This window comes from Alexandromys fortis, unplaced genomic scaffold (assembly GCF_014885135.2).
Source record: "Alexandromys fortis isolate MF-2015 unplaced genomic scaffold, M_Fortis_MF-2015_v1.1 scaffold_208, whole genome shotgun sequence".
NCBI classification, from domain to species: domain Eukaryota; kingdom Metazoa; phylum Chordata; class Mammalia; order Rodentia; family Cricetidae; genus Alexandromys; species Alexandromys fortis.
In genome coordinates, this window is record NW_026068082.1 from 1,662,249 (window position 1) to 1,687,608 (window position 25,360).

At 48.1% G+C, this 25,360-nt stretch overlaps 1 protein-coding gene across 1 annotated transcript in view; it reads right to left on the reverse strand.

Annotated features, from left to right (window-relative positions):
• Prmt8 (protein arginine methyltransferase 8) overlaps positions 1-25,360 on the reverse strand; it is an 82,877-nt gene that overhangs the window by 10,138 nt on the left and 47,379 nt on the right. The window contains exons 5-8 of the mRNA XM_050122008.1: positions 14,423-14,565; positions 13,763-13,850; positions 6,753-6,868; positions 420-570 (exon numbers count right to left, since the gene is read on the reverse strand). Of these exons, the coding sequence (XP_049977965.1) occupies positions 420-570; positions 6,753-6,868; positions 13,763-13,850; positions 14,423-14,565 (498 nt within the window). The remainder of the gene's footprint in view (positions 1-419; positions 571-6,752; positions 6,869-13,762; positions 13,851-14,422; positions 14,566-25,360) is intronic.

The window sequence follows — 25,360 nt, forward strand, 5'->3', positions numbered from 1 at the left end:
CTCCATGAACACTTGCCATACTTGCCCCTCCAGACTGTCTTCCTGCACAGTGGCCCCTTAGGTGGTTCTGCTCTCACCCTCAAAAGTACCTCATATTGCTTTGCGGTGAGTTCAGCCTCTATTCTGTAACTATACCATGTCTCATAGGAATTCTTTCCTTAAGGACAACAAGGATAGAAGAACAGAAGGGAGGCCAGAGTGAGCTCCTGGTGGCTCCCATGCCAGCTCTCAACTCTGGAAACTCTACCCCTATCGTGTTTGCCTTTCTTTTGGGAAGTCAAGAGAGCAGGGGCTGCATCCTCTCCTCAGATGGAGGAAGCGCGTGAGATGCCAACTGATGTCTGGCCAAGTCAAGGCCAGTTCTGGTTTCTACCCATAAGCCTCAAGGAAGCACAGAGGGAAAGCTACACAAAACTCACCTGTAGAAAAACCCATTTTCTTGTGGCACTTGGTAAATTCAATATTAAAATAGGTGACAAGGGCATGGACATAGTCGTTGCGCTGTATCTGCAGGCAGAAGGCAGAGGTGAAGGACAGCTCTTCCGTCTTCACAGTGTAAATGTCCACTTCCTGCAGCCCAGAGGAGAGAGAAAGCGGAGGCTGACAACCTCTGTCTTGTCAGGGGGCCCGGTAACCTCCCCCCTAGAAAAACTGGATCAGCCACTACTTTGGAGTGACTTCCAGACCCACCCACCACCCTCGCAGCTACCTCCTCCATCTTTTCTAAGGGGATGGATGCTTGGAGAATGGTGTGAATGGAGTTGCATCTAAAGCTGAGCGGAACTGAACCAGGGAGGTACATCTGCTGGGGGAGGAGGCCAGAGGGGCTGAAGGTTGAGATCGGTGTGATCTTGGAGACCACACATCACCAATGCAAGTTAGAGTGTCTTCCAATGGCCAGCCAAGCGTTGCTACCAGCCTCCAGTCATTCAGAAAGTGTGCCCCCCCCCCGCCCAAACCACCCCACTTAGCATCTTTATTACCTGGGAGAAAATTCTGAGAGGGACAAGGAGAGTCACTGCAGACTTAATCAAAACATCAAAAAGGCAGGGCCCTCCAGGCCCCTCTCAGAATTTTCTTGGCCCCCACCATTTTTTTTTATTCAAGTTCTCCAAGTGTTGCCTCAGGACTGAAGCATAAACGGACTGGAGGACGTTCCGCTGACCATTTATAACAAGGCTGGACAGGTTTAAAAAATAAATAAGAGGGGGAAACAGGAGGCAAGAAGTCTCAGTCTGGACTGGGGAGAGGCAGAACACAAAGAACTAATAATTCTCGCAAGTTCAGCGGGAGAGTGACTGAAAATCGATGTTGCGTGGGGAGCAAGTGCAGGGGACAGCCGGTTCTTCTGCATGAGAAGGATGCTGAATGACCTGTTGTTCATTGGCTGAGGCAAGAAACCCTACTGGGGACTTAAGAGGCAGATGCCAATGAGACTTAAAGAACGTTCCTCGTGTTGGGGTGTATGGCAAGAACCACTCTTTGGGGGAACTCTGGAAGAGACAGACAGGTACCTGTGTGCCTGCTGGCTCCAGGTAGTGCTCCAGATCCCCAACAATAAGACCCATGAAGAGACAGAATGACACTGGGCAAAGGGTTCCCATCTCTCTGTGTTTTCAGGATCATTTGAAGGAAAGGGGTTACAAAGGTCATAGGACTTGCAAAGAGGAAATGGAGTCACAGGAGCAAAGCAGGTCTCCTGATATGATGGGGCCTGAGTGAGCCACCATGACCCATGGGGAAGGGGAAACGCTCTCAGACTGGCCAGTAAAAGGGCAGATGCAGGGTTAGAAAGTGAAGCCCTCCGGGAGTTGGCAGCAAGCGGCTGGACTGCAGGGTCGGGTGGAACCTTCCGTGAGATCAACACTATATGGTTTCTAGAGCCCAAAGACAGAGAATGAGAGCTAATAAAAGGGTAAGCCTTGGGTCAGAGGGGCCACCATCGATGGTCCAAAGCATCCCATCCATCCTAATGAGTGACACCTTGACCTTTGTGGACAGTCCAAGGATGCTGATCCTCTGCGCACAATACAGTGCCTTCCAGGTCCAGGCATCTTCAGCAGCAATGGAGAGATCACAGCTGTCTTCCCTGCCTTCCGTCTACAGGGCCAGCTGAATGTCTGCTCCTACTGATGTGGATGCCCTTTACCCTCCTGCTGGGAATCACAAACTGTTGGGTTCTGTCTGCATTCAAGGCTGCTCTCTTCCCCATCCCTTTGACAGAGATCCTGCCTAGGAGTGGGGTGGGGGGCATTGTTCCAGGGCAGGAAACCACTTCAGAGGAGATGTCAGATGTTCACGGTCCCTCCAAGTCACAATTCATCCGCAAGTTCCCTGTAGCTCCAGAATTCAAGAGAATGTCTCAGGGAACTGAGCAATGACTAACAGTGTACATAAATGCTTGGTGACTTTGTGCCTGCCTCTCATGTGGGTCCTCTCACAGTCCCTGACTCTTTCTCTTTCGGTCTTCAGCCATCAGCCCAGCTTAATTTTTGACTCTTATGTAGAGGCTTTGTCACCTCCATCCTCAGCCCTTGCCATTAGAATGGATCCTTTTGGGGACAAGAGCCATACCTCATTGTCATGTGTGTCCTTGGTATATAATGGAGCACTAACAGGTGTGTGGGCTCACCATTCTCTCAGAACAGATCTCCCTGGCTGGAGTCGTTCCTTTCTTCCTGGACTTTCTTTCACAATCACTCACCCACTCAAACTGTGTCACTCTTGGTCCTTAGCCTTCAGTGACTCCCTGTGACTTATGCTAGCTTATGTAAATCTCCCCATCTATTACTTCCTTTTCTGTCATTTTAAAAACACATATGCACACATGCACACACATGTTCATAAATGCACACATACACATAGATATAGACACATATAATCGCATATGCACACATTACTCAGTGAGAATAATAAACATCTACCTCCCCACCTTTTAGTTGGTTCCAAAGTCGTTAATTTGGGAGACTATGCAGCCATCAATGTGTTGATGGCTTCACACTGGCTTTGCTCCAAGTGGCACTCTGAATGAAGCCATCCTGTTGTGTGAAAACTGCATTTCACTGTCTAGCCTGACTACAGTTGCATGTCACTGGCCCTTCAGGAGAAGTGGATTTTCTCTATCCCCCAGGATCTTCCAGCAAAGTCGTCCTTTGCCATCTTCCCCGTTCTTCGGAGGAAACAATGCTTTCTATTTTATAACAATTAGCTGCAGAATTGACTTCTCCTGGGGAAAGGAATTACAAAAACAAACCAGAAGGCACAGATTTGTAGGGTTTGTTGAGACAGCATCTCACAGAGACCAGGCTGGTCTCCATCTCCTTAAGTAGATGATGCAACCTTGAATCCTGATATCTTGCCTCTACCTCCCTAGTGCTGGGAGTACAGGTATATCCCACCATGCCTGGCAGAGACTTTATCAGTAACTTAACTTCAGATTTACAGAATCCAACACAGCCAGTCACCACAGTGGACAGCAGTCTGCACATCAGAGAGGACCACTGTTGGTTTAGATCCTGAAGTTCACTTGTCTCATGTGCCCTCTTGCTTCCCCATAACAGCCTGCAAACCCAAGGCAAGATGAGCTGGCTGCTGTTCAGGGTTTTTTTTTTCCTTGACCCAGCAACCTGATCTGGAGTCATTAGTCCTTACCAGTGATGAGCAACAAACGTGTATTCATGGCTACACACACGAATATACCATAAATACACACACACCACACCAAATACACACACATAAACATAAACACACCACACACACATATACAACACAACACACACACCACACATCATATATACACACACCACACATACGCACATATACAACACACAACACACACATACACACACATATACACACACCACACACATGCCACACACGCACACCATGCACACATACACACAAACGCACACAAACACCACAAACAAACCATCTAGCAGGAATCCCATCTCCTTACAGTCAGTCTCTCAGATCATCCATCAACCAAATGTCATCTGTCATTTCTTGTGTTAGCTGACAGTGTTCCAAGGGTCTTGGAGACATTTGCATCTTAATAGGGGCCTCTGAGGAAACAAAAGACTTTCAGGCAAAGGGCAATGAAGCTGTGCACTGAAGTGACAAGGGCAGAGGCAGATGGGTCCCATCTGTGGGAAGAGGAGCAGACCTGGCTAGGCTTGGGGAACACAAAGGCCCAGGGCTCAGGTGCATGCCCCAGTCCCAGCTCAACCAGTCATCCACACTGATGCCCCCGAGCCCAAGCACTATGGCTGGAAGGGCTGTTTCTCAAAGGTTTGCACCCTTGAGACCTCAAGGAAATTCACTGCCTTGGCCTCAGGCAACCCCAGATAACAGGGGGATCCTCCGGGAATGAGATTCAGAAGAGCTCTGGGCCTCTTCTACCCCTCCTCTCAATAATGTCACAAATAGATGTCTCCAGGCAGAAGTCTGGTCAAAACAGAGTCTTAATTATAATAAAGTGTCACACTCGGCAGTGTTAATAGCTATGAAAACAGCAATTAAGTGTGTGAAGAAGGGCAAGTGTTTTCCCAGAAGGCTCAGTGAGATGCTGCAGAGAGAGAGAGAGAGAGAGAGAGAGAGAGAGAGAGAGAGAGAGAGAGAGAGAGAGAGAGAGAGAGAGGGGGAGGGAGAGAGACAGAGAGAGAGAGAGAGGTGTGTGGGAGCCAGCACTGCAGGGGCAAGCAGTCCCCTCCTAGTTCGGAAAATGCGGATAGGAAGAGGGTCACAGTGCAGCCGTGAAAGTGGACTAAGGAACAGCATCACAGAGTGGAGTCCTTGGTCCCCAGACATCTTCCGAGCACTTTTGAGTTTGCAGCAGGAGATCCGACACCCACCCTTCCCCAGGCTTCTTCCTTGTCTAGTCTGGCTGCGTGCCACACAGATGCACCCAGGTGCAGCCACGGCCAAGGATCTTGCTGCTGAGGTACCCATCTGGGAAGAGGGGAAAGGAGGAAAAGGAAAAGAGGTGCATAGGGGCTGAGGGTGGCAGAGAATCTAGCAGATCTGTGGGACCACCGGCAGGTGACACATAGTACCATAATGGCCACATAGCAGTGAAATCTGTCAGGGACAGAAGGCGACCTAGTGCCAAGGACACGGACAGATTTTTGTTTTTAATCTCCAAGCTAAGCTGTTCTATTCAGATGCCTGGTGGTAGCCGTGACTGCTATGTGTTGTTTTGGTAAATTCAATAGCACTACTACCTCTTCTCAAATTAATCAATTTATTTGTTTGTTGGTTGATGTTTTGGTTACTGGGGATTGAATTCTGTGCCTGGTACATGCTAGGCAAGGATTCTACCATTGAACTTCTAAACTGAATTCTCCCCTTCTTGCTTTGGTTTTTGAGACAGTTGCTCAAGAGGGTCCCGAACTCTCTATCTTCTCTATCCTCGTTAGCCTCATGGAACACAGAGACTAAAGCTCTTATTCTGAATTTTGAGGGGTGTGTCATGCCCCGAAAGTTAGCGCCTTCCATTTTCCTTGCTCTTGTTGAGTGTTCCAAGAGTAAAAGCCTCAGGGATATGGGTTTACAGGAAGAGGTGGGCATATTTCCTCACAATGGCACCTGCCAGTACCAGGGAGCCCATGAGCTAGGAGTACTGGGTGCCTGAGGATGAGAAGCCAAGACTCAGACCTGAAGCCAAACCTGTTAGGCAGGATGCTACAAAGTGGGGGTCATCAGGTGACACCTTTTTCAGGTAGCTCTTTCTAATGCAGCTGGGATGATCAGGACCAAGGGCCGCAGTGGATCCTGTGTCCAGAAAAAGGGGGAGTTCCTGGTGCGAGTGAGCAGTGTCCCTCAACTTTAGAGGCCACAAATTGGTCCTGACTTCTGCTAGAAAGGTTCCAATCAGAAAACAAGGGAGGCATGGGGACCCAGAGCAGACAAGGATGGCCCAGTCAAAAGAGAGAGACGGGTGGGCTGATGAGGCTTACATAGGCGCTACGGATTTAGTCCAGAAAATGAACTTGCATCCTATGAAGTGAATGTCTCTCCACCTCAAAGATTAAAGGTTGTCACATGTCACTTGTATCTATTTCAATATCATGTGTCGGCCCATAGGGGTGCTAAAACATAGAAGGGGGACCGAAAAGATCCAACTGGCCTCTGACAGTGGTGGCTCCTGGGAGGAGCTGAGGTGAGAAAGTGGTGGGGGTGGGTTCAACGTTTATTGTTACTCTTTGTGAGTAGACGTGTTCGGGTATTTAACAATAAGAATGGATTCAAGATGCTGACCAGCTAGCCATCGGCACCGAAGAAACCCTTACAAGGAATGATTTCAGAGCACAGACAAAGAAGGAGGCTCTAGGATGGGGCTGAAGATTCCGTCCATACAAAGCTACTGCGTACATAGGGTGGCGCTATCATGAGATCTTGGAAGTCTTCCCCAAGATGGACATTCAGCCCTGAATTGCCCTGTTCTCTCAAGTCTCCATATTCCTCCTGCCTCCCAGCCATTTGGTCCCTGATGTTCGCTCTTCCTCTTTGCTCATACACCAGGGCCACCACCTTGGGTCCCACTCCCAGCAGTGCCATTCTGGAGTCGTCTCAGCAGTTCTGCTTAGAAGGACTGTTTTTTTTTTTTTTTTTTTTGACTTGTCACCAGGCTCTGACCAAAATGGCATCGCTGCCCTCACTGGGGAGCCATGCAGGAACTGACATTGCTCGGCTTTCCAGAGTGGCACAGCTGGGTCCTTAGCATACCCAGGCCCAACCCAGACAAATCTCCAGACCTTTATTAAACAGGCATTGGTCACCACTTGCTTTGGGTCCACGATGTCCACCAGGGGCTCCTTCATGGCGACATCCCGGATACAGGTCATGTCAAAACCATAGACGTTCTCCCACCCTGAGGAAAGAGAGCGGGTCATGAAGGCGAGCAACAGGACCCCCAAGCCCACCCAGTGGAATACTGTAAGCATCACACGCCTGCAAGCAGAGCCTTGTGGGGAATCAACTGCTCATTCACACCTCTAAAAAAGGCAAGACCCATTCGTTCTGTTAGCTCAGCCAGAGGTCAGAGAGACTGTGAAACTTCTGGAAGTTCACACATCTAGAAGACAACAGGGCGAAGACCCTTACACACAGGACCTGTGACTTCTGTCTCCTCTCCAGGTCATTCACTTCCCCATTTCTGGGTCTTTGCTCTACCTTTCTGTCCCCTACAGGTCCATATGAGCCTTAATTGCAGTGGAGAGAAACAAGGGCTCATTCACGGAACAGACTCAGGTTTGAGTCCTGGCAGCATAGCTTTTCTTCGGACACCAGGCAGACTCCCGGCCTGATCTCTCAGAACCCCAGCTTGATCAATTGGTGGGTCCAGGAGAGTGCTCACCTTACCCTCATACCATCTGTCTGAAAAGCACTCGCTAAGGGTTCACCCCATAAGAAGTCACCCTATGTGGGAGGCAACCAATCTTACAGGGCTCTGGGCCACTTGGACTACTCATGGAATGCTTTGGGAAGGAGAAAGAATTAGGGTGTAGGAGCTGATAAGTGAGTTTGAGTCTGAGGGCCTAAGACCACCCTTCATTGATGGTGCTAATTGCTATTACTGAGTAGTCACCTTGGTCTAATATACCCAACAACCCCTTGAGGGTGCCTTCAAGTTACAGATGAGGAAACTAGCCTAGTTAAGTTGGCATCTGGCTCAAACACAAATGCTGAGCCAAAGTCACACACCAGCCCAGCGACACCAACGTGGAGCTCGGAAAAGAGCCAAGCTGACCCCCTAATCTTCCAGCTGTGTCTCAGTGCAACAACAGCCAGGCATACAAAGTTCTCTCCCTCCCAAGAGGAGGGCCTGGCTGGGGCTCTGGTCCCTGGGAAGCTGGATCTCATCTGTTAATTCTAAAGCAGTTATAAATGCTTTGAAGTAAAGATGCTTTTGTCTAAAATCTTATTAAATGTAAATTTTCTCTAAGTGTTCATAGCAGAAATGGTGCCTTGAGGAGCTCAGGTCCCTGTGTGTGTTGCAGAGAGTGGGTGTGGAAGAGGGAGGTTGAATGGCCAGTGAAAGAATTGCTGTTCTTTCCTAAGGTACACAAAGATCTCTGGGGTGGGGAAAGCAGCGGCGAGAACAATCATTTCCCAGAGAGTGAGTGCCCGTGAGCTCCTGCTTGCAGAGAAGATGCCAGTCATGGCCATCCAATCACAGGAGACCGCTGACAAACTCCTGGTTGAGACCGACATTGCAGGGGCTGGGAAGTAGCTCATCTGGGAGAGGACTTGCCTGGCATGATGAAGCCCTGGGTTCCATCTCCAGGACTGCATAAAACTAAGTGTTTTATGCATAGAACTCAGAGGTGGAGGTGGGAAAACCAAGAGTTCAAGGTCAGCCTTGGCTACATAGTGAGTTCTAAGCCAGCCTGACTACAGAAGACTCTGTCTCCATGATAGATAGATAGATAGATAGATAGATAGATAGATAGATAGATAGATAGATAGAATCCACATTGTGGAAAAGGAGCCATTCAGTGGGCAACAGGTTAGGCCTCAGAGGAGACCCCCCTATAGGATCTGGAGGCAGCTAGCTACCCATTCCGTTCCCAGATGATACATATACTGAGACACACTGCCTTAGGTTTAAACCCCTCCATGAAGATACCTGCAGCTGTGCACACATTCTTCAGCCCCTGTGCCCCTCCCTCCAGGAAAAGCTCTTTGTAAGTGTTCAACAAAATCCTCAGAGATGGCGTGTGTGATGACAGATAGCCTGGGTGTCTGGGATTCAAATCTGAGCTCGTCTGTCCATTTGCTGTATAACTTAACAAAAGCGTGAGTTTCTCCAAGGCTTGGTGTTTTTTTTTCTTATAAATGGAGCTGGTGGTGATAACGATGGCTATTCCCCAGGGCGCTTTTGAGCATTGATGAGACACTATATGCCAAGTGCCAGAGAGAATGCCAGGTACAAAGAAAGACCTTGGCGTGTGGCAGTCATCACACTGAGCGGCCCTGTGCAGACCAAGCCTCTTCTCCAGACCTGCCTATCTGCAACAGGAAGGGTTTGTCTCAGTGTTCATGTGTTCTGGAATCATCTGGAATGCTTTTTAAAGTGCAGCTCCTGGGTGCTGGTCAGACCTACTGAACTAGACTCTAGATGGGAGACTCAGGAAGCTGGACTTTCCCAAACATGGTCCTTCCACCCAGAGTTAGAAAGCCTTCATGTTGCTTGATCTTCTGAGATTTTTCTCAGGTCCTGAATTAACATTTGCAAATCCTTTTCTAGCTGCTGGGGGCCCTTCCATGTCCTCCACACCCTCAGCATCTGGCACAGCCCAGGCCTGCGGCTGGCTCTTCTCAAGTTGAAGATCTTCACAAACGGAATGTTTTCTTTCTCTGCACATGCCTCGTCCTCTAGGTACCGTTACTGGGGCTAATTGATGTCCTATGTCCCCAGCTAGACTGTCCCATTGAAGCCATTTGGGGACAGGAGCATCCAGCACCTTCACAAATGTGTTTTCTTGGTTCTGCCGACTGGCTGTTTTCCATTAGATTCTCTTGGTGGTGGTGAGGCAGAAACGGGAGGATGTGAATCCGGCCTGTTAACTTTCTATTGCAAGGATATATTGTCTGTGGAAGTTCTGAAATTACTTATTAAAGTAACATCAGAGGGTTCTGAAAATCTTTTGTTGATGCAAGGACATTAATTCCGAAACAGAACCATGATACATCACACTAAATGTTATTAAGGTGACCTCAGAGCCAATGATTGCAGGCCTATTTGACTGAAGCCCCTATTTCGAAAGTCTGTCAGAGCAAAAAACCTCTTCTGGGTGTAAATATCCTTCGCCTCTTTGTGTTGCTATATAACACACAATGCACAGCACCAGTGAAGAATCACAGGACACTGAAAAGGGCACACACATGACCCATCATCCGAAGAGAAGGAGTGGGGCAGACTCGGCTATAGGAATTGCTTAACAGAGACAATAGAGACTATAACAAACACGTTAAGGAATCCAGGGGGAAATGTAAAGGATGTGTAACAGATGGGAAGAAGACTTCATCAGTGAGAGAGAAGCAGCGTCTTTAAAGGCCAATGAGATTCTCCAAACCAGAATCACGCTATCAGAGAAAGAGAATGCCCGTAATCAGCTCGTTAGTGGAACATGGATGGACACATCGAGAAAATGATCGATAAACCTAAAACCGGTTCAATAAAAATAACCCCAAATTAAACACAGTGAGGAAAACCACCTAAAGTATAATATCAAACACATTTTTAATGAAGATGAGGAAGATCAGACAGAGAAACATGCACATTTGTATGGATGATGGCTAATTTTTTCCCAGATTAATGAGATAATCAACATACAGATCTTAGCGTTATATATAATACCATCAGGATGCATACAAGGAAAACACACCCAGATAAATCAAAGTGAAACCTGATAAAGGGAGAGATAGAGACCGAGAGCAATACACAGAGAGAGAGACACAGACAAGAAAGACATATGCACAAGATAATGTCTCAAAACCAGCCTAAGAAACAGAAATGCAAATTCCTGGGAGACAAACAGAATGCATATTGGAAGTGCAGCAACTGCCCCTCCCTTCCTCTGGCACAAAAGATCTGAGTTTCACTGTGAGAGCTGAAGGTCAGGGCTACTGGCTCAGAACGCCTCCAGAGGTAAACAGAAGTACCCCAACGTGCCATGTACAGCCGCTCTGAGCAGAACAGAAGGTGTTTGTAACAACTTCAAGCATTTTAGGCTGCAGTAGCAACGTAATGGGGGAAAGTCCTTATATATAATGTATAGGTTCAAGATATAAGGGGCAGAGAGTAGAAAAACCAGATGGACCCCAGCCCTCCAGGAAACAGAGCCTGCAACCCCCAGCAACAGCACAGCTGTCTCTATGCTAGGCCTTCTTCTGGCTCCCCACCCTCTTGACCCTCAGCTGACTGGAGATTCTAGTATTGGGGGATTTGTGCCAGGGATGGACTGGAATAGACAACCCACCTTTGAGACTCCGTAAGTCTCCTCTGCAGTAGGGGACAGTTTCCTACTGATTGCTCCTCTTTCAGATTCAAATCCACCTTGCACATCCCTCTGACATGTTTGCTATTCCTTGCTTTGCTCAACAAAGCACGCACACCCTGAGCCAGTGCCAGTCAGGCCCCTGGTCCTTTCTGCCCGGTGCCCTGCTAGCTGGTCACCAGAGGAAGGGCAGGGCCTGCTTTCTGTTGTGTGCTCATGGCTGAGAAAGGGGAGAGAGGAAGAGAGGGGAAGGGAGGAGCAGGAGAGGGCATGGGAAAGGAAACTTTCAACCTCAACAGTTTACTTTCTGTAGGGCTGTGCAAACTCCACATTTACAGTGTTCCTGTGGTTCCTGGGCTGATTGAAATTTCCTGTAACTGTTCCCTTGGCAACCAGCAACCCAAAGCTGTTGTTTGAAACACATTTCTTTAAATGGGCCCATTTCCTTTAGCTAAAAATGTGTCTTTAAAAGAAAAACATTTAAGTAGAAAATTTAACTGTATCCTAAGTGAAATCTAAACACTAGAATCTTGTTCTTTGGGAATTTGGGGGTTTTGATGTTGGTTGATGTTGCTTTTGCTTTTTTAACTGTGGTGCTGAAGTTTGGAGCTAAGTAAGTACTCTACCACAGAACTATAGTATTGGCCTTTTTAAAAAATACTCCAAGGTAAACTCTTTTAAGAGAAAAAAAATGGGGCCTGACTTTTGGTTTTCTTCAGTTTTTGTTTGTTTGATCGTTCGTTTGGTTTTCTCCTTTCCTGAGCTGTAAAGGCAGCTTTAGGAACTGCGAGAAAGAATGACATGTTCTCCAGTTCTGGGCTGTCCCCTAAGCAGCAGTCACTGTCCCTTCTTCTGCTGGGTTCAGAATGGCTCATTGCAAAGTGCTTGCTCCAAGGACTCCCAGCAGGTTCTGGGGAGGGAGATGGGGAGGAAGTGAGCTTGTTCTGGAAACTGCAAGGCAGTTTCGTAAAGAGCTTTCCTCGGAGATCACTAAATATTTAAGTAGATGTGAGTGAGGAATGGTCTCGAATGTTCTCCCACACGCTACTCAGTGCAATTACTCCTCACAAGCTCCACTCTGTCATTCCAGGGTGATCTCTTTACACACACACTTGGCTATGTTCACCGCTCAGTGGCTTCTTCGATGAGGAGGTGGATGTGAGGCCCATATTCCAAGACACCAGAGGCCGGCAGGCTTGTCAGAGCCTGGAGCAGAAGAAGATGCTGGTTTACTACTTCAGAGGCTGGACCTGGCCTCTCTCTATGCAGACACAAACTGTGGTGTTCTTTGGCATGTATCATCTGATTTAGTCCTTGTGAGTCACTGGGATTGAGGGCATGGCCTCTCCCTGGGGCTCAAAGTCAGGTAACCTGTTCAAGGTTACTTTGCCAGTAAATGGCAAAGCCCACATTTAAAACCCTGAGGTTGGTAGGTATCAAAGCCTTCACCCACGTCACCCCACGTGGTGACTTTCATTCAGAGTCCTATGTCCTCGTTTCTAATTTGGGGTCAAATATTAGTAATGACAGTGACCTAGGTTTCCAGGGCGTGAGCTTCAAGCCACTCCTTCATTGACACTTCTGGACTTTGAACTTCACTGTTTGGCCTTCAGCTTCCAGAAGGGTGTGTGCACCCTCTGCAGCTGTCTCCCCAAGCAGGTGAAGTGGCCCAAGGATGTGAACCTTAGCTTGCAGACTGCTGTGCAACCTAAAACTGCTTCCTCCCTCTTGCTTCTGGTTTGGATGCTGGTGTGTCAACTGTTTAAAGGGCTCTTCGCTCCATTGCCACTTGCGGTTCCAGGTGACATGGCCGTATCTCACCTGACAGAAATACACTGGGTACCAGTCCATCAAACGCCAGACCCAGGTCACTAAGAAATATAACTTTTAAAATGAAATAGAATAAAATGGTCCTATAAAATCAGATAAAATGTTGGCAAAATTGGTTTTTGTTTGTTTGTTTTATTTTGAGACTGGGCCTTTTTTTGTATGCCAGGCTGATATTGAACTTGAGATAATTCTCCTGTCTCAGTGTTCCACCCCCTCCCGAATGCTGGGATTAGCGGAATGAGCTACCATATCTGCTTCTTTTGTTTGAAGTAGTGTAGAGAGAAATATGGGGTCTTGACATGTAGCTCAGGCTAGCTTCAAACTTATGATCTTCCTACATTAGTCTGAGTGCTGGACTATAGGAATATAGCACCACATAGAGCCATTTGCCTGAAAGAAGACACCGTTCTAACTTGTAAGACACTATGAATACATATTTACATCTGAGCCCCTGCCCCCCCCCCCCACGCACACCACACTATCTAATATGTTGAGAGTTTCTACTCCTCCCCACCTCATCACACATATCCCTTAAATGAACCTTGGAGAAGAATCCATATTTTACCTAATGCGATGCAGAGTCACAGTGATTTAGACCAACTTATAGGCATGGAGGCAGGTTTCAAAATGGTTGGCTTGATGGAAACCCTGCTTCACCTAACCCCACATCCAAGCCACCTGCCCTGCTATTTTTGACACAAACATAACCCCAACTGCCCGGGTTCCTCGCTCCGTTCTCACTCCCGTTACCAGCTACTTTGTTTATTTATACTCTGTAGACCTCCCGCCCTTGGAAAAAGAGAGAAAGACTCCATAGAAGAATCCCAAAGGGTCACAGATAAACTCTCCCAGGACACCGGCCGTCCACCCTGAAGTTCCTCTCACCCCCAGCACCCAACAGACGTTCAACAGAGAACCGTAAAGTGACTTACAGTGGATTTTGAAGTCCTTGTACTGTCTGTCTTCAATTGCTACCACGTATAAAGCTGCCCGGTCTGGAAACATAAGCCCTCCAGGTTTCTGTTGATGAATTGTGGGGAAATGGGTCTCGTAATCTAGTCACCTGACAAAGACATCACATTTTGAACTGCACATAGAGTCACCAGACAAGCACCGCCCCCTTGCCAGCACTTCTCACTCAGTGGACTGACGGCTTGGCCGGACATGGCTGTAACTCTGTGTTTATCTGGAGCAGGGGGAATCTGAGGAGCCCAGGTGGAGCTGGCAGGACATGCGGAGGCAGAAGGCAAATCAAGGAGTGACAGAGAATCAGCCTGTGGCTTGGTGAAGCCAGAGCCAGTGCTGCTGACTCTGGCAGTCTTAACAAGAGGAGATGGCTTTCTGCTCTAGCCACAGGGGACGAAGTTAGACCTCCTGTGATGAAGCATGCCGACAGCGGGGCATGTTGGGCCAGGGTTGATCACTTGTTGCCCTGAAGTAGTTATGCCTTGAAGGGGACACTACCAGACAGCGTTCTTCTAGCCCATTCCTCTCTGAAGTCCTCCTAATTCCTCCCAGGCGGGAAGCTATGGGAGGGAAATATGGCAAGGCTGCCATCAGAGCCATGCGGGGAGAGCATGCGGACCACTTACCAACCACTTGTCCCTGGCAAAGATCACCGTGTTGAGCATGGACTCATAGAACAGACAGTAACCCATCCACTCGCTGATAATGATGTCCACTTTCTCCACGGGCAGCTCCACCTCCTCCACTTTACCCTTAAATATGGTAATAACTAGAAAACAAGAACCCAGAGCCATGCTGTGCGAGGACCTCCTAGGCACCATGGGCTCCTTGCTGCAGGACTGCGGAGTTTTGAGCCCCATACTCGTCCCTGCTTTTAGGGTGTGACTTACCTTATCCTTCATCAGAGGAACTTACACAATCTCTGAAAATGCTAAGGTCTTTGAACGCTACTTGAGTGTGTCCCTCATCAAAGGGACTGGACAATTACTCTGCACCTGACTTTGCTAGGCCTGCAGAAGGCACCGTGTTATGTAATCCGCCTTAAGAATCAGTGCGTTATCATTATCCCCATCTTCTCTTTCAGCTAAGGAAACTGAGGTCTCGAGGTGAGATGATGGTCCAGGTCTGATGGAAAAGGACTGTAACGGTCCTACTGTGCACCCCCAGTTCCATGTAAGGTTACCTTGGCAACTCGCCCAAACTGAACAAAGGACACCCCACGTGTTGCTCTTGCATCTGGACACAGCCACGGCCCTGTACTCAGTGGCTGCCCTCCTAGTGTCTGTGAAGGAGGTAAATTGGTGTTTTGACAAGACCATGGACTCAGCAGACAGAGAAACCCAGGGTTAAGTGCTGGGGCTTCTAATTAGCTGTCTGGTTTTACACACATCGCTTGGCCATGAAGTTCCCATCCAATTCCCCAAAGAATAGCAGAGAGCATGAGGTCTCTCTCGGGCATGGTTGTGTGGGGGAAATGAAGCAACACCTAGGAAGTGCCAGGCCTCTAGCTGAGGCTCAACAGAAGGTAGCCAGAGCACACACATTCCTTATTTAACAATATATGGAGGGGAGAAAAAAGGAAACCCCCCCTCCGTGAAAAGTGACTTTCCATCGCACTGCAGCAGGAGAATTATGTTAGTTGAGTTTTTGACCAGTTGACCCAGGGGGACACACACTTTTTGTATTCTTTGATGCACAGATGGAGAGGAAAGGTAACCTTAAGGCCTGCTGTGACAGTGGAGGAGTGTTGGGTGGTTGCCTGGTCCCTTCTTAACATCTCTGCTGAAAGGCCACACGTGTTCATGCTCTGAACCCCTCCTTCTGTGACAGCCCCTGGGAAAATCACGCTAACAAAACTGAACAGAAGGCCAGACCTCAGAGTCACAAACCAAACAAACCATGTCTGCCTCGAATCCAAATCCAAGGCAATTAATTTGGGCTGGAGGCTCGTCTCTAGCAAAGGGCACACAGGTCAGGGCCTCTTTAGTGTCTTCACAGTTAAGGGCACCATCAGCAGCCTGGTGGCGGCTCCCTCTTTACTGCCTGGCTAATCAAGGCTTATTAATAATTTCTAAGGTGTCAGAATCACATTCACCCACCCTCACCACCCACCACGGAGGCCTGTGTGCCCTGCCTGGTCAGCATTTGTGACCCCTATCCCCAAGAACGAAAAGCACAGCAAGGCCAGACTTCTCCAAAACCTTTGGAACAAGTGGGAGAGGCAAGTGTTAAGCCTGTGTTTTTTTTTCCTTTGTGGGGGGGGGTAGCTGAGATGATGAAGAAAGAATTCAATAAGAGAAGGACCCGGTGGCACACCTTGGGAATCCACAAGTGGACAAAACCAAGGGCTTTGGGAAGTGCCCACAATTAGAATAGTCTAATTTATTTCTCATTCTGCAGGGGAGCCAGCAAGCACAGTCATGCCCTTCTGCCCAACGAACAGCTTGCAAAGCCTGGCTTGTTTTATTTTTGTCCACAGTTTTACACTGTCTAATGGCCTTCCTTTTTCTATTTTCTTTGCACATCTCCTAACGTTTATATGCAGCCAAACTGTTTTGGATTACTTTGTCATCTTGTAATATGGCCTTCATATGGTCCTAGATGAGACTCTTTCCGCCTCTGGGTCCTTGTAACCCCACTCTGGGGGCTTAATGCAAGGCTCCAGCCAGGATGACCTCAGAGATAGGAAGGTTTAGTTTTGGCTTATAGTTAGAGGACATAGTCCATTTACAGGAAGCCGGCATAGCAGGCCTGTGGGGCAGCCAGTTATACTGCATCTGCAGTAAGAACCAGAGAGATGAACATGGGTTTGTAGTTGATTTTTTTCTTTTCATTCATTCCTGGATCCTGGATCCTGGACCATGGGATGGTGCTGCCCACAGTTAGGATGGGTCTTCCCATGTCAGTTAATATAATATAGTAACTCCCTCATAGACATGCCCAGAGATTATCTCCTACGTCAAGTTGACAGTCAGTATTAACCATTACCCATATATGCATGTATGTAATATATATAACCTCTATTTGTATGTAATATATACATATTACATATATATATATTTCTATCTATCTACCTAGGTTCTATCTGAGTTGTCTATCTGCTCACTTACTTATCTATTATAGCCCATACTGATCAGAATATAGTAGCAAATGAATCAGAAGTCTAGCACAGGGAACAGGGAGGTCACCCAAGGAATATTCCGTACATGTGTGTTTATCAGACTAGACTAAAAGCACACATTATCTATTATCTCCCATAGCTTCATCATCAGCTTGACTGGACTCAGAATCAGCATGGAACTATGTACCTCTGGGTGTGTCTAGGAGGATGTTTCTGGAAAGATTTAATTGAAGAGGAAAATGCCATCTGAATGTGGGCAGTCCTACCCCATGGCCTGGGTTCCCTAACGAATGGAAGGGAGAAAGGTCACTAGCATTCATCTCCCCTTGCTTCCCGGCTGCTGGTGCAAAGGGCCTCATTCTGCTTCCATGCCTTCCGTGCCCTGGATGGAGGTCATCAACTGTGAGCCGTAAATTCACCTTAAGTTGCCTGTGTCCAGGATTTTTGTTACAGCTGTGAGAAAAGAGGCCAGACCCACATCCAACTCACCAGAGACGCTGCCTTGATGTCTCTAGCCAACACCTGGAACATCACAAGCTACAAGATGCTTGACAGGGCATGTGTTGGCTGTTTGGGGGCTACAGACTCTCGGAAAGCAGGAGGCGGGCTCACAGGACCGTGTAAGTATACACAGCTCTATTTCCCTTCTCCACAGGAAGGCCGTTGAGGGGCAGAAGCTAGCATCCCCAAGGCTCAGAACAGTTAGGCTACGGATCCCCTTGCCCAGTCTGGACCCCCACAGCACCAGGGCAGCATCGGCTCAAGGTGGCTTTGAGGTCGAATCTGGAGCTGTGTTTCCAGGCCATAAGTATGATGGAAAGTTTGTCCGACTAGCTGTGACAGGACCCTGGCTCATAAATTTTACAGTGATTAATCATGGCTAAATGTACCACAGGGAGCCATAGGTTCTAACTTGGGAGTTTTACCCTCTGGCTTCAGCTGGAAAATTAGACAACTAGAATTCAGTTGTTGTTGCTTGTAATGGGATTTTCTTTCTTTTTTTATTTGAGTCGTTATTACAAAATAAATTAGACGAGCCTAACCTGATTTGGGATTTCAATGTATCCATCAAAATCAGGTGGCCCCATAAGGCCTGCAGCTCATGGTATGTCATTTAATTTTTATTTTAATTATCCATTTGTTTTTATTTTTATTTACTTCCTGTTTTGTTTTTTAGCTAGGACCTCATCCTGTAGCCTAGGCTGACCTAGAACGTACTATGTATCCTGGACTAGCTTCAAACTCAGAGGGAACCTCCTGCCTCAGCCTCTTAAGTGCTAGATTACAGGCATGAGCCATCCTGCTTGTCTAAGCACTAATTCTGTCCCACGGAAAAGTGAGCAATAAGGTCACAGTCCCCAGGTTAGGAAATGCATTATGAATTCCAAAGCCCCCAGTTCTATCACTGCAACCACACCAGAACCCCTCTCTCTGCAAGTGCTTTGCTTAGTCTCCTGTTTGGGTGACACCCACAATCATCACTATGCTTCTTTGGCATCAGCCCGTGACCCCCTCTCCAAGTTGCTGATTTTAGCTTCCGGTTTCCAATACCTGGGAGAGCACGCGGTTTCTCCACAGACTTTCTAGACATCTTCTCACGTGGATGGATAGATGAATAAGCAATTAAAAACAAACAAAGCAAGGACATTGGTTTAAAAGACCAAAGAGCTGCAAACCAGTCCTGATTATACTAATAAAAAATGATCAACATCAAAGCAGCTTGAAGAGCAGTTTCACATGAATGAAGTTAACTATCCTCCCAGAGAGAATGTTGCTGCATTCATCTACCTATAAAGAGAACGGACATCTAGAAGAGTCTAAACCGGGTCCATGGAGTCACCTGAACAACTCACACAGCCCCACTGAGGCTCCTGGCCCTACTTTGTGAATGTATAATCACTGCTGACCTTGCAGCACCTGGGACAGTGTGGGCAGTGGGCAATACTTGCCAGGGGGAAGGGAAGACGTTGAAGGATGGAAGGATTGTCCTGTCCTTCTCAAGGCTGCTCATGTGAGCGAATGAGGGAAGAGCAGAATAAATGTGGGCAGTGAGGCTTGGTCAGAGCTACCAAGATTCCTGGGCATCAACCCATACCCTGCCTCTGTACCCCATGTTCTCTAGAGCCCAGGCACTCCATAAATCTCCTTCTCACAGAATCAGAGCCTGCGCACCACAGTGCACTGGAGTCTTTCTCTGCATATCTCGTGGCCCTGCACCACCAGATTCCAGTAGCACAGGTGGGCCCTGGGTGTCACGCAGCCTCAGTGTACTGTATACAACAAAATGGTACCCTCTCCTGGTCCAGATCCCTATTCACCCAGATCCGGGAGCTTGAGAGTCCACCCCTCTCCCAGGGCATGCTTCCTATCGGAGCCAGCTCCAGATTTCTGAAGGACTTGGGGGACCATTCTGCTAAACTAGGGCTCCGAAGACCCATTGGTTTTCATCAGCGGACTTTCTAACTGGAAACGGCACCCACCATAATGCTCTCTCCAAATCCATCTGAGGATTTCTACCCAACCCAAGCCATCCCTGAACACTGAGAGGCACTGGCAGGGTCTGGTCTGCTTAACTCCCAACACAATGGCCACTTGCAGGCCTGGCCCACATGGTTATTAAGAACGAAACTGTACCCAACAGAATGATTTCCACTGGGCTTGGATGTTCAGAGTATCACACCCAGCTCTCATTCTTACCCTATAACCAAAACAGAAGCCAGCAAGGAACTGAGGACAAAATATCCCATACCCCAGGAGATTTGCACAGATAACCCTCTACCACTACAGGTTTTGCAAACCCTCTACCACTGTAGGTTTTGCATCCACGGATTGAACCACCAGGGAGTTGAGAAGATTTGAAAGGTAAGTGGTGTCTGTACTGAGAACAAATGCGTGTTGCCTTTATTCCCTAGGCTGCATCGCATAACAACTATTTACATAGTGTTTCCATGGCGTTAGATGTTCTAAGGGATGTGGAGAGGGTTTCAAGTATGTAGAGGATATGCCCAGGTAACACTCAAAGTCTACATACTAATACAATGGCATTTTATTAAAGGGACTTGAATATGCTTGGTTCTTGGTATCTTCAGGGGGTCCCGAAACCAACCTTCCATGGATGTTGAGTGACAACTGTACATTAGTCCCACTGTGTCCTGTCCCTGCTGGTCCTGTCCTCTCAGCATGGCTGGCCTTTGCCCTAACTCTCTTAAGTCTCTACTCCAAAGCTCTCTTCAGAAAGTGTTCCTTTACAACCAGTGATTAACTATCAGATCCAGGAAGGAAACCAGGAGCAGAGGGAAAGAGTGGGAGAGCAAGAGAAAGGAGGGAAGGAAGGAGTCCTGATCTATAGCATCAGCTGATGACAAGGGTGTAACACTCCCTCAAGCCCCCCAACACCACGCTTGCCCATCTAAAAGCCAATTGGGAGCAGGAGACCACTCCAAGCAGGATGAAGACCCGTGCGAAGCCGCCTCTCTAAAGAAGGCATGTGAGCTGCTTGCACACACCTCCATGACCGCCCTGCTAATGTACAGCCCCCGGCCTCCTCACCTGTTCTCCCTAAGCACAGTCACGACTTCTAATGACACAGCAGTCTTTGTTCTCCGCTTTTGTGGCCATTAGACTCTGTGAGGCTAGGAGCTTCGTGACAGCAATGATTTTTGTTTTTCTAGCCACACGGTTAACTCCTTTAATACCTAGCACAGGGCCTGGCATATGGGACAATAACACTTGAAGAGCTCAATCAATGAAATTACTAATGGAGCATTTCACTGCAGTTAGGGAAAGGAGAGGCAATTGCCAGGAGCTAGCGGTACAGGTTTGTTCAAAACAGTCTTACGTGATTAATCTCATTTCTTCTTCTGACAGCATTTATTTGTCAACTTAATAAATGAAATAATAATAACAATGGCTAACAGGTATTGGTTGCTGCCTGCCCGCCAGTCCTGTGCTGTTTCATACAGTGATGCGCTAGAGACAGATGCTTGACTGGATCTCCAAGTGATGAAAATGTGGTCCTTGGGATTTGACTATATTGGGGAGGGGGAGTATGAAAGGGCACGAAGACCAACTTCAAGCCACCGAAGTGACGATATCCTTTCCTCGGATCTCTTGAATGTGTCACATGGGTTTGCAGGGTCCCATACAGAACTGCTACAGCTTTGTGGCAGTCGTCATCCGGTCCCCACAGAGGCACCATGAGATCTGACTCGCCATGGTTCTCATTTCACAGAAGAAGAAACTGAGGCACACACAGATGACTGGCTGCACTTACCCAGATGGATGTGTATTAGGAGCAGCCCCTGCAGGGTCCCAGGAAGGAGAAAGGCAAGTGTCAGTCCTATGACACCCTAATGGAGTCAATGACAAGTTATCATGAGGTACATGACCGCGTCCCAGAGCTGATCGTTACGTATGTGAGTATAGGTCTCCTGCAGGGACTTCCACGTTCACCGTGGGAGGCTGCCAAACACGCAGCTAGCAGCTGCTGGGAGCCAGGACCTCAGGCAAAGGATGGACGAGAGAATCTTGGTAGCTTGTGGTGAAAATCAAATTGAGCAACATTGATGGTTAAATTTAAAAAAAAAAAAGAGTATGTCTCTCAGACTTCAAAGCATTTACAGGTAGATTTAGATTAGGAGACAACACCTGCCAGCAGCCGGTGGGGAGACCACCTCCTCACACACAGCCATTGATCTCTAGCTAGTAGCCACGTGATGTAATGTCTGCCAAGGTGCCAGTAGGAACTACAGTGATCAATGTATCTGGCCCAAAAGAAAGGGACTCAGGCCAGGCCCTCTGAAGCACCACAGTCAGGGAGAGACTAGGAGAAAGATCCTAGGGTGTGTGAGCAGGGACCACTCTTTGGCTTGTATGGTCCGAGAGAAAAGAAACAGAACTTCGGGAGAGCATCAGGGAGGAAGAATCAGGCTTACTGAAAAGAAGGGCTTTCTGATGAGCACAGTTTGGCAGTGCGGTCTTGTCCACGAGTCCTAATGTGCCTCATGATGAACTGGCTTACAACAACAGCAGCATCTTCTCTGGATGCTGTCATCGTATTCGTTGAGTACCTAATCTATGTAAGGTCATGGGCTTGACATTTGACCTGCCTCGTTGCTCATCTCCCACAATCCTTCAAGCCATTTCTTGATACTCCTCCTTGGGAGAGCAGTTTGCTCTTCAGTGTGACACACCAGAGTCCTCGTGAGTTAGATTGCGGACTCTTGTGCCTCCGCCCCTGTGTATCATCGGCTATCTTGTGACCTCTTCCACCTGTGACATGCATTCTTAGGGACAGACACAGGTGAAGGAAACAGAGAGGTTCATCTTCTCCCTTCAGGTTTCTGGAGAGTCAACGGACTATACATTTTTTTAAAGTTGGTTTATTTACGGAATTACAGAACTTCAATCTCTGTGATGCCAATTTTCACAAACCAGGGGACTTTCTGAAGCATTTCTTCAGGTCCCCCCTCCGCTCCACGGCCGTGTTCTGTCATGGAGGAAATAATTGCTGGTGTTTAAGTCGGAGAAAAAGTAACTGAAGCATGTGTGGATCGAGGCACGTGAAGGTGGCCCATCTGTGCAGGTGGCTTCCTGTAAGTGTGTGTCTCCATGGGAATGAGCCCACCCCAGGAGCCACACGGAGGTGGAGAGGGAACCGCACGCTGATGCTGGATGCCAGGTATTTTGTGTGCGTGTTGTTATTTATGGCCCACCGCCCACACTCCCGACACTCATACAACTGGTGGTGGCAGCATTTCTAACTCATCACCATGGAAGCACTCATGCAAGTCAAGCTGTCCTCTGTCGAGGACACATGCCAAGGCTGAGTAAGCTGGTGCAGGGGACTTGCTCTGCTGCATCTCACCAGCCCCACCTACCTAGTCTACCTTCTAGGGAGGAAGAAATGAAGGCCACTGGGCCTGGGGGTCCCTTGTTGATCCCGTGTCTATGGGGGGGCATGCCTGAGGCATAAGGATAGCTGTTTTGGGGAGATGGTGAGAGCAGTCTAGTCTTCATAGGCCTTTGCTTCAGTTAATCGTGAGACAAAACAGAACCAAGCATAAGCCATAAAAATCCAGAGCATGAAATGGATGAGCTGGGGCTGAACAATCTAGATGTCCGTGCTGCCAGGGAAAGGTGACCCTGATGCCCTAGATGTCGCAGGGCAATGTGGGATGGGGAAGCCTGAGTCAGGGGACAGTGGCCCAGCCCGGCCACCTGACACCAAGTTGGGAATGAAGGGCATTTCTCAGAGGACTGTTCTGGGTGGGATAGTGGTGCCCCAGGGTGGAAGAGGGCCCTTTAAGATGGACAAGGTGGGATGCCACTTGGGAAGCTGTCCAGCACAGGTGACAGAGTGAGAAAACACGTATATGGTCCAGGAGGTGGGGAAGCTGGGAGATGGGCTACGTGTAAGAGGATGGATCCAGTCAGCCGATATGTAATATCAGGGGCCTAGCTCTCCTAGGAAGGAGGTCTGGATAGAGATAGGAAGAAAAGAAGAGCAGACTGGTGGGGCTGAGTTAGAAGTGGAGGAGCCACATGAGCTCAGCCTCAATGGCGTGAGGAGAGAGACAGGAAATGAGTGTTGTGTGTAAGTGTGGGCACACACACACGTTCATCACACACATGCACATATTCACACACATACACACAACACATGCATATACACAATATGTATGCACATGTAACACACGTAACATACACCACGATGCATATATCATACACCTGCTTGCATGCACACACATACACATATGTACACACGTATATCACATACATACTCAGTCCCCAGCTCTCTGCAGAGATACCCTGAACCTAAGGAGAATGTTCAGTTCCTTCTTTATTTCTAGTGACTGCCTTCCATTCAAGGACACTGGGGAAGGAACTGATTGAAAATAGAGGCAGATGAAGGGCAATGTGTGCCTGAAATGGCTGGAACTGGGAGATCAGGAATCTGGAAAAGAGGAGAAAGGACCAAGGAGCCAGATTCAAGATGCTCTCAGAGACCCTATCAGGGATGATCAGAGTATCAGGGTGAAGAGTGACAGCCTGGGGGGCATCTACCACGTATAGTGTGGATGCACAGTAAAGTGTTAAACTAGTAAGTAAAAGGAAGAATAGTTATAAAGAGAAATGATAAGAAGATGATAGATGAGGGACAGACAAACAGATAGATGATAGCCCGCAGACAGAAATAATAGAAGATAGATAGAGATGGCAGATGAAAGATGCATGATAGAGATAGACATACAGAGATGATGCACGTGTGATAGCTAGAGATGATAGGTAGGTAGATGATAGATAGATAGATAGATGATAGATAGATAGATAGATAGATAGATAGATAGATAGATAGGCTGATAAAAACAAATGGGGAATGGAATGTTTACAGGAACTCAAAGTACCTCCCCCAGAGCTAACTTACTCCAATAGCAAGATGGGAAATTAAATTCAGTCAGCAGCAAAAGAAGTAGACAAGTACAGGGGGAAAGGCAGATCCCAGAGGCTGGGAGCTACTGTCAAGGAAGCCCACAGCAGTGGAAGGTCCCTGGGGTCGAGGAATGGAACCCAGCATCCCTAACAGCGAATCTGATTCCGCATCGTCTACACTCACTCAAGTTCCCACTTCCAGAATTGTGGGTGCGGTGGAGGTTCGCATCCACTCACAAACGTGTGTTGGAAATGCAGGGACAGAAGCTCAGGGTCCTCTCAGCCCCCACCTCTCTTTGCCTTAGTTTCCACATCTGCTAACTGGGAAGACTCACTTGCCTGTTTCAGAGGGATGGTGAAGGAAAGGGGGAGCCTGGTAGTGCCAGGCTGTCACCATTATACAGAGAGGGTGGCCTGGTTTCCCTCCTCCACTGAAAAGATGCTTGTCCTCTTCTGTCCTGGTCAAGCACGTTTGAGAAGAGACTGGTCCCCATGCCTTCTGAGGGAGCTAAGAGATGCCAGAGACCAAGCCAGAGGTCAGAGGCCAGATGCTGGGATGTCTGAGCAACATTTGCCCTGCTCAGTCTGAAGGCATTGCTCAGGGTCATGACAGCTACCGCCCATACAGTGCCCCGGCCTTGCCTCTGCTGCCAGCACCTTCCCCTCCCTTCACTCTGCTTCACTCTTTACCCATCTTGAAAGTAGCCAATGTCTCCCCAAATGCCCATGTACAAAGGTTTGGTCTCCAGGGTGGCACTAATGTAAAGTGGTGGGCCCTTTAAGGGGCGCCAAGTCGGACATCCTTAGGTCATTGGAGGCATGGGCTACCTGTCTTGGAGGCCTGAGTTTTTGCAAAACAGGTGTCTTAAAAAGAGCAAGCCTGGCCCCATGCATCCTTCCCCTCTGCTTCCTCGTTCTTAATTTTAACCTCTAAAACAGAACTGGTCTCCGGTACTTCAGTATGGGAACAAAAGCTGACAAAAATAGATTGCGTCATCAATTTGTTGTCTTT